At 41.0% G+C, this 12698-nt stretch overlaps 1 protein-coding gene across 3 annotated transcripts in view; it reads left to right on the top strand.

Annotated features, from left to right (window-relative positions):
• col9a2 (procollagen, type IX, alpha 2) overlaps positions 1-12698 on the top strand; it is a 144358-nt gene that overhangs the window by 52287 nt on the left and 79373 nt on the right. The window contains exon 2 of one of the 3 annotated variants that reach the window (XM_028596723.1): positions 2350-2477. The exons of the other annotated variants lie outside the window; for them this stretch is intronic. Within the exon in view, the coding sequence (XP_028452524.1) occupies positions 2394-2477 (84 nt within the window). The 5' untranslated portion in view covers positions 2350-2393. The remainder of the gene's footprint in view (positions 1-2349; positions 2478-12698) is intronic. 3 annotated transcript variants of the gene reach the window in all.

Here is a 12698-nt window from a genome sequence, read left to right as displayed (position 1 = left end):
ACTTTGGCTGATTATTAGGGGTGTGACGAGACGCTTACTCCACGAGACACATCACGAGATTGGGTTTACGAGAACGAGACGAGATTTCTCGTCGAGGTGAAAAGTTGTCTCGTGAGGCGATGTGATGTCAGCGTGATGGAGCGTGGAATTACTATTGAAGATCCCCCTGCCACTTTTACATCATTTGTGTGGAAAGATTTTGGTTTTCCTGCGGAAATAATAAACGGCGAAAGAGTGACAGACAAGACGAACACAATATCTAAACATTGTAAGTCACACCCCTACTGATTATGCATTGAATTATGCGATTGCATAATCACATTTTTCTGGAGGCTCTTCATTTGGCCTTTTAGTTCTGGTCCACTTCGTATACACTGACTTATTATAAGAGGAGTCGTATTGACTGATTCATTCATTTGGTAGCTTTAGTGACGATCCAAGTGAGGAAATGTGCACAAATACGGTAAAATGCACACAGATTACAGACAGAAGGCTCCATCCGTATCTGTATGTGTATCCAAGGTTGAGTATAAATGAGCCTTTTCTGTGGTTATCAATGATTTTACATTTTGGCTTCTGCCCTAGACACATGAACGTTTTTATCTGGCTTCAAAATGCTACATGGGCTTGTTTGTGCGATAGACTACAGACTTTGTACTACATTTAACAATTATTTATTTAACACAAAATATTAAATTTAAATAATAATATATCATTAATAAATTCTATCAATCTATATCTATGTGGCTATCTGCCACACGGTGAGTAAATGTTTGTACCAAAATAGTTCAGTTTTTCAGTCTTCATTTTGGCGAAGGTGCAGCTACTTTCATCTGTTGTTCTGCTTTCTGCATGTCGAAGCTGCGCGGGGAGGAGGGCCCACACACACACACACACACACACACACACACACACACACACACACACACACACACACACACACACGCGCACACACACACAAACACTGGCGCACACACCAGACGCCAGCCACCACACTTCTGTTTACTGGTAGCTATCGTTTACCTCAGGCTAATTAATTAGCTAGTAAGTAGCGATTTTTGGCAGCCAGCCTTCCAAAAGATAGAACAATGAAATTAAATGTTAACCGATTATTAACCATTGACCGACAAGCAGGAAACGGAGTCTCAGTTCACCTGTCCAGGAGGCTCTGAAACATTTCCTGAACTCCGTGTCCACGGACAGATGTAGGCTTGTACCGGTTAATGTTCTGTGCATTGTCGGACACATGCAGCCACTTTCCTGAAACCACTTGTGAGACCGACAAGTCCACAGCAGCCCGTGGCTGAGCCTGTCTCCCCTGCCTCCACCTGCATTTTTTTTATTTTTTTGGATGACGTTAAGGCAACAGGCGTGTGTTGCTTAGGCGGCTGCCTTAGCTGCAAAGTGCTGCTGGAAACCCTGCTATAAGAAGAACATTATGGATTTCTTATTACCTTGTGATAGAAAGCGAATAATCTTAAGAAATATTTTTATCTAAGCTAAAAAACTCAATATCTGGTTCTTATGTAGTACCCCTTAACTGTCTTTAAGTATTAATCATTAACCTACAGATTACCGCTTTACATGCATAGCTGAGGGCAGAGGTGCTCTACAGTCAGGTTTGTTTCCAGTACAACAAGCGCACACACATCTGACCTGTCAGCATTACGGGTCAACCTTTCCTGTCACCACTTGCTCTCGGGCCTGAAGCAGATGAAAGCGTTGAACACGGGGACTTGTGGAGTGTTGCAGCACTCCGTGGTGTGGCTGTGCTGTGGCTCTCCCCGGCTCACATTGAGTTATCCACCTCCTCCATCACCCCCACCCCTAGCAGCCTAATATGGTCTTGGCTTGTTGTGGCATGCCGCACACCGGCCTGCCTGGTCAGCCATTAATACTTACCCATTTCCACACAGCTCTGAAATGAAGAGATGGAAAAGTATGAGACTTCTTCTCAACATAATTTAGCTTTTGTTTTGAAGCATCAACATTTTCAGAGTTTTACAGAGTTAAATTGCCATCTGCGCATTTTGTATAGGAGAATGGTAGAATGATTTCTGCTTTAAAGTCAACAGTTGAGGTGTATGCACATGCAAATACATGAGTGTGTCTGCCTCGGTTTTCTTTCAGTGTACATCATTTCAAAAAGAATGTCCTCCTTGCATTCTGCAAGCACTAGAAACTCTTCTAGAGATTAGACCTGCGAGTTTCATAATGCTGTTGTTGCCTTTAGCCTTTTTTTCCTTTGCAGAAGGTGTTATTTGAGCTTTTCTTACTTTTGTTGCAGGGGTATTTCTTTTGGTATTGCATCAAAGTTCATCTAATTTGTTGTCCCAATTTCCCTTGCAGCCATCGGTCAATCATAGGGGAAATGTTTCAGAAGAGCTCTGAACATGAGAGAGGAAATGAGCCGAGACGGATGTGCCCAAAAACACACCGTGGGAGATGGAAGCAAACGAGACAAAGGCAGAAATTGGGTAGGAAGGATGAGAGATTGCAGAAAGTGAGACAGAGAGGAAGAGAGGAGAAGGCAGGTGAGCTATGAGCGTGCTGACCTTCCCCCTGGCTGTCAGAATAAAATAAACCCAGCAGCCCCTGCCCCTCTAGCTGGATCAGACTGCCAGTCCATCAGCTGTCCCATTAACATGTCAGAACAAACAAACTAAACAAAAAAACACAAAGCGCCAGCGAGTAAAAGGACGGATGGATGAATGCCTTAGCTTGGAGGAGGATTGGCTGTGTGGCTGTGTAGTGAGAGATGTACTGCTGAGCATTGTAGATCTGTCATCAGTCATGTTTTCTCTGTCTGGATTTCTTTTTCTCTTTCTCTCTGCAAACACTTGCACAGCCATGCACCAGCACCCACAAACCGAGCACAGAGAGGTTAGGGATTGCATCTATCCCGTGCATGGAATACTATTCAAGATTTATGAAGAAGTGTCTCCTGAAATATTATTAGAATCCTGCATCTTTTAGTCAGCGCAACATTGAAGTGGGTCACATTTTGTGATCTTATGAGCAGCCCTAAATTATGCTCCAGCACTCTTCCCGCATCACATGTGTAGTTCACAAGGTGCAGCAGAAGACGGGAGAAAGGGAACTGAGTTCGATGACTGAGCCTCTGCAAGCCAGGATGCAGATTGTCTATTTGTTTATATGTTTGGACTTTTAATCTTGTCAAGTGGGTTATAGAGCACAGCTGTCGGTATACAAAACCAGTGGGGTGGCTGATCTAATACATTGAGCTCTTTTTACCTCCCTGCATGCCCCCCACCCTTTCCCCTCTGTCTGCCTCTTCCGTTGGCACAGATGGATCTACAGTGGCTCCTGGTGGAGCTCTGAGGTAGTGTGCAGAAGGATCAGGGATGCAGTCACTGTGTGAAATCCTTGACCTAGTTCTTCTTCGTGTTTACATTGCGTGTCGCTTGTTAATCACATCAATGTTTGAAAAACGGGTAGACCTTTCTGAAAATGAACAGTGAAAGGAAGAGACTAGAACGGCCTCCTCAGTTTGACGGATTAGACCAGATCCATTGTTTCTGAGTAAGAGAATATAGCAGCAGGCTGGCACAACTGCTTTCTTGGATTCTGGCAACTGGTTGAGGGTTACATCATATGAGAAAAACTCTAACATACTGCGCTAAAGATGTGCAAAGAGTTTTAAAAGATTTATCCAGAAGGATTTTTTTCTGGTATGCAGGCCTACATGAAACAAATGCGGTAGACACCAGGTTTTTCTTGTGTTCAATTCCATCTCTTGGGGACGACTGTTCGTAGATTAAGTCCATGGTGAATGCAGTCCTGGTGAGAGATTCATTTTCCTCACATACAGTACTGATTAAGTCAGTATGCGGGTAAAATTCCTGCACCGGACATGAAATAGTATAAAGTAAGTAAAGCTTTTGGTACATTCTAGGGAGAGAGTGCAAAGCAAGTAGTCAGGTTTCTCAAGCTCAGAATCGGTTCACTCTTCATTTTCTCCTTTTCATTCTCTCTGCTATCTCTCTGCTAGCCAGATATGGTCTGGGGAATTTTGCACTACCTGGTGGAAGGTACACATCACACATTCTGAGAATGTTTTAACTGGACAAACACAAGGTCTTTGTTTAGGCTCTCTGGATTTGTTTGTACTACTGTAAGCCTACGACTTACTTGTCCTATCGTACCTCAGTTTTTCTGCTTGCTTTTCATATACATTTGTCATTGTGTGAATTACCTTAAATCTTTCATGTTAGCTTCTTTATATCCTATCTTTAAATGCATATCTTTTCCTCTGGAGTCAGACTGTGTATTTACAGTAATGATTTAGAAACTTTTCGGCTCAATGCGAATCCAGCTGCATATGTTAAAGGGATAGTTTGACATTTTGGGTAGTAAGCTTATTTGCTTTTGTGCTGAGAGTTTAATAATGATGAGATCTGAAGCTACTGCCTGCAGCTGGTTAGCTTAGCTTAACATAAAGACTGGAAACAGCTTGCCTGGCTCTGTCCACAGGTCGTCCAACAACCAGGACCTACAAAGGTAATAAATTAACACGTTATCTCGTTTAATTTATTCCTAATACAACCAAAGCATAAAAGCAGACTATTTTGTGATAAGGGCGCAATAAGGGCGTTGTCACATTAGGTATGATTGATTTGTACCGTGCCCAACTGTGAATACCCTCCCTCTCTCAAAAGTCAAGATTCAATAGGGTAAACGCATCCCTCTGAGCATCTTTCTGAACCTCAAGAACAACTGTAACCCAATTCCTCATGTCAGCGAGAACAAAAAGTATACATTAATAAATAAAAACTTGAAACCTAATTTCAGCATGCTGAAGATAAAACACCCTCCTGATATGGCATTGGGAGGGGTCAAGGCAGTGCCACACGTGGCTGGGAAGTTGATGAAGGGCCAGCAGCTCTCTGACAACTTATTTTCGGTGGGTTTATCCGTCAACCGTGTTGATTCCATTTGCTGGGACCTGACAGCAAGTGGCTGTGCTCCAAGCTATATCAGTCTAACATCAGAAGCTAGTGAGAGAAAGAGAAATGGAGAAATAGGGAGAAAGAGACGGAGTGAGGTAAATAACGGCTGGTCCTTTTACTGTATGAATCCTCTTCTTTAAAACACCCCTACCCAAGCCATGACCATATCAAACAGCATTATGCAGCATGACATGGGAGTCAGAAAAATGCACAAACAGTCAAAAGATTAAGATTAGCCTAATAATCTTGGGGCGAACTTTCACTCATGAATATGATGACGATGACAGTGAGAATAAAGTTGACAAGGATGATGACAGCAACCATTATGGCGGCATTAGAGACCAGCAGCATTGTTCCAGGCCCTGCTTGAAGTGGGTGAAAGCCCTAATGCCTTCATTGTGAATGTGACAAAGTGTAAAGCGACTGCTGCTGCTGCCTTATTATACCCTTTTCCCACGCACAGTCCCATAAATCTCCTCCTCATTTACAGCTTACACGATTGAAATTCAATTCCCCGGAAACTGGTTCTAAAAAGACACTTTAGGCCCGAAAAGTTATCGGTTTAGGCAATACCCATCCTCATTTAGGCTGAGCTGAATTGGATCTGGGGAAAAGGGAATGGGGTCAGACCGCCATATTTCATCTTTAAACCATCCTCACATTTTTTTTTTTCTGAGCTTCCTCCCTGCCCTGCTGTCTCCATGAAGGCGTTGGATGCTCGGATTTACTCCCAAGTCCTAAATTACCTTTCTTCTGTGTCGCCTCCTTTTTCTGCTCTCAGTCCATCAGCTTCGACTTGTTATTACAATGTCCCCTCGAAATGTGCCAGGGACGGATCTATCCGGTGTAATGATGATAAAAGTCACACTAAACAGGTTGGCGGTGTCTGTCACGGCCATGGGGCAGCTTTAACTACGAATAAGGGGCAAAATGACTGAGAAGAATGAAACATTACTCATTTGGGGGGTAATGAATTTGAACATGATTAAAAGTCCCTCACTCTGTTGAGCTCACACCCAAACAGTCCAAGCTGGCTCAAAGTCAGGGTTTGACAGAGCAATTTGTATGATGCCTGAGAACTCATTAGCTTGAGAAAGCTAATTAAAGCTTTCTGAATGGTTCCTTGACCTGCGAAATCTGCAGGCCAGGCAACCGTGAGAGAAGACGGAACAAAGTAGAAATCTTGATTAAAACTCAATAGAAACTCACTACTGGAATTGATTGTTTAAGCTCATTCCAAGTCATGCGGGTTAGACAATGCAAGACCTAATTGTAGTTTGAGCAGCAGCTATTGAGAGAGGCATGGGCAAAAAACACTTGTTACATCTGTGGGCTCTGCCTAATCAATTATTGTAAATTAAGGTACCGGAGAAGAGCATAATCACAGGCTACTAGCATGGCAATCGTTGCTGTTTGATTTAAATCTCTACAGATTTAACCCTTTTAATGGTCCCACCATTACTTGTATTTCGTAGTTCCTTTGTTCACTTACAGCAAAAATCTTTTTGTAGATTTTTATTATGAGCCTCTACCAAATGATAGAAATGTCCATATGCAGTAAAAGTACACTTTCAACAGTCTGCATTGTATTTTTTATTTTTTTATTTATTAATGCTGGCCCCACACTAGTCATATAAAATCAAGAAAATATCATCTGCGGTTCAATCTTTGTAGAAACCGATCAGACTTGCTGTGTGGTGTTACCACCCACAGCAGTTGGTAAAGGATCCTTTTTTTTTGTGGTTTTCGACAAAGTTGTTAAACGTATTTCCTTTACATTTCCATCTAAACACAACCTTTAGGCAGGAGTTGTCCTGCACCTAGTGATCAGAGTGAAGTTTTGACAATATTCAGAGATGGCTCTAAGTCAGTTTGGGTTACAACTAATTCTTCAAAAATAAAAAATAAATAAATATGCTTTACCAAACAGCAGAGAAGACCAAAAGGAGTTGGTTTGTGATCTGTAAAATCCATCTCTTAGCTACATTGTTGCACTCCACCGAGGGCGTCCCTGTGATTGTTGCTACATTTACACTGTTTTCATAAACGGACATTTCAACCTTGCCGTTTTCAAAGAATCGTTTTCATGTACACCATGTACGTGTAAACGGGGTATGAATATATTTCAAAAGTCACTGGAAGGGTCAGTCACTCTTCAAGCTGATGTGTCATGAGAATTTTACTTTATAGAGTTCAATCCAAGGTAAATCTTTCCAGAATGAGAGGCAGGTGATGTTTTATTCAGAGACCCCATGCTCTGACATTTTAGAAACCGTAGGAGGTGTGGATGTATAAAGCAGCATAAATGCAGTGATGGACCTTTCCAGGATGTCCATACAATCAATTTCTGCATGACAATTTGGCTTGGGTCACAAGACCACAGCAGGAACAGGGAAAGGGGAACACTGTTTAAAAAAAAAAAAAAACTTAACCTTGGCTAAATAGGGGTGAAAAGGAGGGACAAAGGAAGCGAAGAATAAGAAAGTAAAAAGGTATCTTTTTTTTGGGGTGAATCCCACAGAATCCCTCCTGTCTGACCTTGACATAAATGAGAGAAAATGGGCTAAACTCATCTCGCTGCTTGTAGGAAATTCAAGTCTGAGACCGAGAGCAGAAAGGGAAAAGGAGGTTACCGCCCTCTGTGGAATTAGAGCCAGTGTTTCCCTGAACGAGGGCTTTGGAAGACAATCACACAGGGGATTGTCTGGCAACAAACGGCATCTTGATCTGAGAAACTAGTGATTTATAAAAGATTTCATCTGCTGCTGCATGGTATCCTTTCAATTCACCAGTTTCAGTTACAGAAATTGTGTTGTTGGCCAAGTAGAAGTTAATTAGGCTGTTATAGTAGTCGCAAGGTCTATTTTATATTCAAGACTAAATACACAATGCTGTTTGTCCAGAAGAATCAATAACTGTAAAAAAAACGGTGGAGTGAACTGCAGGAAAACAGTTTGTCTGTTGAAGTTGCAGACTGTGAAATCCATTGAATGAAGGATGGAGAACGACCTGGAGAATTTCATAGCCTGCAGAATCAGGGGAATGTGTTGAATACGATACTCTTTTTGCACACTCAGCCTTCTTTATTTGATTTTCACATCTTTTTCATCTTTTCAAATATTTCTACTGTTTTTATCCTGTTTCTCTCTCTAATTCTCTCTCGTGCACACATACATGCACACACACACACACACACACACACACACACACACACACACACACACACACACACACACACACACACACACACAGTCTCTCTCTCACACACCGTGTGACAAGTTCGACATGATCTTTCATTCAGGCTGGCGGCGGGGCTTAATGTGGTCCTGGGCTCCTGAGTTCCCTTCAAATGAGTTTTTCTATTATGCGTCTCCTCTCCACTGCAGGGCTTTTCAGAGAGAGAGAGAGAGAGAGAGAGAGAGAGAGAGAGAGAGAGAGAGAGAGAGAGAATTGGGTATGCTACAGACTGGCATGCTACTGTAAAACAAATAATTTCATAGGTTCTTTTGTTTTCCGGGACTATAAATCTTTTCCCGTGCTTGGTACAACTTATTCTATCTAACAACCAAGCATAAGGTCTTAAACGCCCCCCCACCCCCGAAGAAGACTAGATGAATCCCCTTGCACAAAACTTTGGCACGTCTAATAGAGTTCCAACTTAAATCTCCCTTATTGATCATCTTCCTTCTTTATCTTCTTCCTCTGATTGTGTGTTCTGATCCCCGTCCTGTTGCTCTGCTCATTAGCATCTCTGCAACCTGGCAGCAGGATTCCCCATCGCTGCTCAGCACCCAGGCATTGATCGTAGGTCTAGTCTAGTCAAAGGCACTGTTGTATGCACATATGGACTCATATCTCAGGCTCACAAGAACATACATGCCTTAATGCATACTATGTTACCCATATGTTCTCTGCTGTTGTTGAGCAATGCTAAACCTAGTTCTCTCTTCCTCTGGTAGCAGGAAATCCCATTGTTTTAGGATCGATGACTGGACAATTGAATGAATAACAAATAGAGAAACACAAATCTATATTTGTATCGCTTTCTGTTTCCTTCCTCTAGGAGTTTTTGGTGCCAAGAGGCACCTTAGCAGTTAAAAAAAAATAATAACAATAAAAAAACTTCTCAGAAAAATCCGTAATCTCTATAAGGCATTGAGCGCTGATGCCGGAAAGCTCTCTGTGACCAATATTCTGGATAAGGGCAAATCATTTATACACGAGCAAGCTGCTTCACAAATCTAACTCATGGTATTGAAGAGTGTTGAAATGTGTCATCACAGATAAATTTCAAGTCCATAAGCCTGTATTTGGCAAGATTTTCTCTGATCATTATCGTCTTATGATCCCCCTCACAGTATTTTGTTATTATGCAATCACAGACAGAGTGACTCAAACAGAATGACTAAGTAGATGGAGACACTGGCAAAATGTGTGTGTGTCTGTGTCGGTGTGTGTGTGTCTGTGTGTGCACGCGTACGTGCAAGACAGCATTACAGAAGGGTAAAAAGATATGCCAAGTGTGGAATACTGGTTTGGCATGTGTGAAAATGAACACAGTGATTGGGATTAATGACCTTATGGGAGCCTAAAGTGGGCATAATGAGCTGGAAAAGGCATATTCTAGATAAACCCACTGGAATAGTAATGGAACAAACTGCTGCAGTCAGGGCCCAGTGTTGAGAGATATCGATGCTAGATTTAGACTTGATGGATTTCATTTCTGCACACCTTAGGGTGAGGAAGCTCTCTGATACTGCATATCAGCCAACTTTCCTTATACGTTTTGTGCAGCTCAAGTGTTACGTTATTCAATCCAAAAATATTAATACAAATTTAATTTTGTACCTTACCAAGCTGTACACATTTGTATCTGTATCTTGTTTTTTTCATTATTGATTAGCTGGAAGGAATTGTATATCTTTTTCTGACCCACCAAAACTATCATTCCTACTTTTTGGTCTTCTTTTTCAATGACAATTGTAAAAAGTACAATTAATTTGCATTTGGAAATGTATTTTGTAGGAAATGTAATGCCACACTAGTTACATATTTTTAGATCAACACAATAAGGGAATGTTTACCTTAAATTTAACGCACATCCATAAATCAAACTGAAAAACCATTTGATAAGCAAGAAACAAGTCTCCGGTGTCAAAGTCTCTTACTGTGTTTTACATCTGACAGCAAAGTGTCCTTGATGGATGTTTCTTCATTTAATATCATAACCAACTAAATATTATTCATGTTTTCATGGTTTTATCAAAAACATAAATCAATGCTGACTTGACCAGATGTGATGCATTGAGATCATTAACCCCAGCAATGACTTCCTCTACTTTAATTTAAGGTATTAGTAGCCTAAAGCTAGATTTATAGTCAATGCAAGGGGTTAACTGGAGTCCCACTGTAGCTACCTACAGCATAAGTGTTGATTTATAGCTCAGTTTTGGATTTCACCCATCAGCGTCTTACGTCCATAGCCAGGCTGTAACCCTGTAGTGCACAACTACAGTATAAATCAAACTTGAACCTACATTTAGTATGCAAAAGTCCTGTGCTTTCTCGACCTTTTCTCTATCAATTCTGTGCAGCATAACAATGTCACAGATATATTTTGAACAGGGTTGCCCGTCGTTGATACTGTTCGAAAAATGAGTTGGACAAAGCATGTGGGTTATTACCGTAATTCCTCCGTAGTTCCTTCCTGAACTGCAGAAGGTAACAGGCTTTTATTTGAAGCAGGCTTTTGTTAGAGGCAGGCCTTTATTTCTAATTCCATCTGTTTGATAAGCTTAATTGTTTTAAATAAACTGTTTTAAATGAAAAGCCATAGCGTTGCAGTGGACAGAGACCATTCATTTTTTTTAACAAACATTTACAAAAATAGCACCATATACAACAACAGCCAGACAGGATTAGAGGACGACAAAGCAGTTTGGGTCAGAATTAAGTTTTGAAAAACACATTGCTGGGATGCAGAACACCAGTTTCTGATTGATGTTACAGACGGTAGCGGATACACTTTGTTTAGTGGTAGGCTACATCATTTGAGTTGTGGCCGTGTTGTACTTATACACGGCATCTCAGTGTTTGCAGTGAATTAAGTCGTTTTAAAAAAAAAAAAAAATCTAAATGGTCCCACGCCACACTTCGCCGTGTCCTCTTCATGATTACTTTTGAAATCAAAACGGAAACTCGCAGCCAGGTAACTGAGTATGGAGTCAAATATTGCCCCCGAATGGTAAAATGTTTAATTGCTGCCACACTGTGAAATTAATTTAATTGCTTCAAGACTCAAACTACGCAACGCAACCAGTGTTAGTTTAGTCAATGACAAATTAACGTCATCGACGAAATTCTTAATAATCAATTATCGATCATCGATTAATCATGCCCATCCCTACTACACATGCACTGCTCATATAGACATGTGTAGTAGGCCTATGTCACATCATGATAGGGATGGGCGATATGGCCTAAAATCCATATTGCGATATACATTGCAGCCTCTTGCGATAATGATATATCACGATATATAAATTATAATAGAACCATTTCAGAACAGGTTACATAGACCCTAAGGAAAGCCAAACTGCTAAATGTATTTCTTTTAAAAGAGAAAGAAACGCAGTATGTAGATTTGAGAACATTTATTGTGCAAAACTGTAATTATACAACATAATGTTGCAGATATGTCAAACTAAAGAAAATGTAAAAAGTATAAAAGTTTCTTTACAGTAGTGCCATACCATAGACAGTAAAAAGTGCAAAACAGTGACAGAGCACACTTCTACACACACACACACACACACACACACACACACACACACACACACACACACACACACAGTGGTGTAGTCTACGTGATGCGCAGACGTGCAGTATACTCACTACAAACGATCCAGGATTTCCATATACCCACTTAAAAATGCGCAATGACAACAACATACTTTCCATTATATGTTTAATACATTTTGAATTGCCATCCGTGTTTTCCTTCGCATATGCTAAATAAAGCTATTTGCACCGTAAATTGGTGCATTAAAGTGTATCAGAATGAAGGAAATTAAATCTTTGATGCTCAAAATTTCCTAGGTGGAGGACACCCAGACGCCCTACTTTAATATGTCCATTCTGGTCCATATATTTATTACAGTATACCCGCTAAAGTACATTAGACTACACCACTACACACACACACACACACACACACACACGGCCGTATCTTCAGCAGGAAAGTACGGAGGCTGATGAAAGGCTCCGTGGTACGGCTCGACCACAGCTTCGTTGTAGCGGCTCCGAACCCAGTCTAAATAATGGATGTTGCACCTGTATTTTACACCAGCTCCTCCGTTTCGCTTTCAGCCATGTTGACTCAAGATGACGATGATGCGTTGCAGCCGGTTGCAGGTCGTGGCTCTAAATTTCGCAGGTAGATTGCGTCATCAACATGCATTATCGCTATAGTGCAATATAATTAAAATCTCTATCGTAGGCCAATTTTGTATCGTTTATATTGCCCATTCCTACATCATGACATCCAGTCAGTCCTTCCAGAAAAATGTTCCAAAAAAGTTTTTTTGTGATTGTTGTCGGCAAAAATCCTTGATTATGCGGCACGTTTTCTTAAAAAATGCGATAGAATATGCGGGATATTTATGCAATTTTATGCGACGAAATTGCGGGAACTTGCAAAAATTGCGGTTTGATGAAAAAGAGAAAAAA

The sequence above is a fragment of the Perca flavescens genome, chromosome 14 (assembly GCF_004354835.1).
Source record: "Perca flavescens isolate YP-PL-M2 chromosome 14, PFLA_1.0, whole genome shotgun sequence".
In the NCBI taxonomy this organism is placed as follows: domain Eukaryota; kingdom Metazoa; phylum Chordata; class Actinopteri; order Perciformes; family Percidae; genus Perca; species Perca flavescens.
This window is presented reverse-complemented; position numbering and strand designations above follow the sequence as displayed.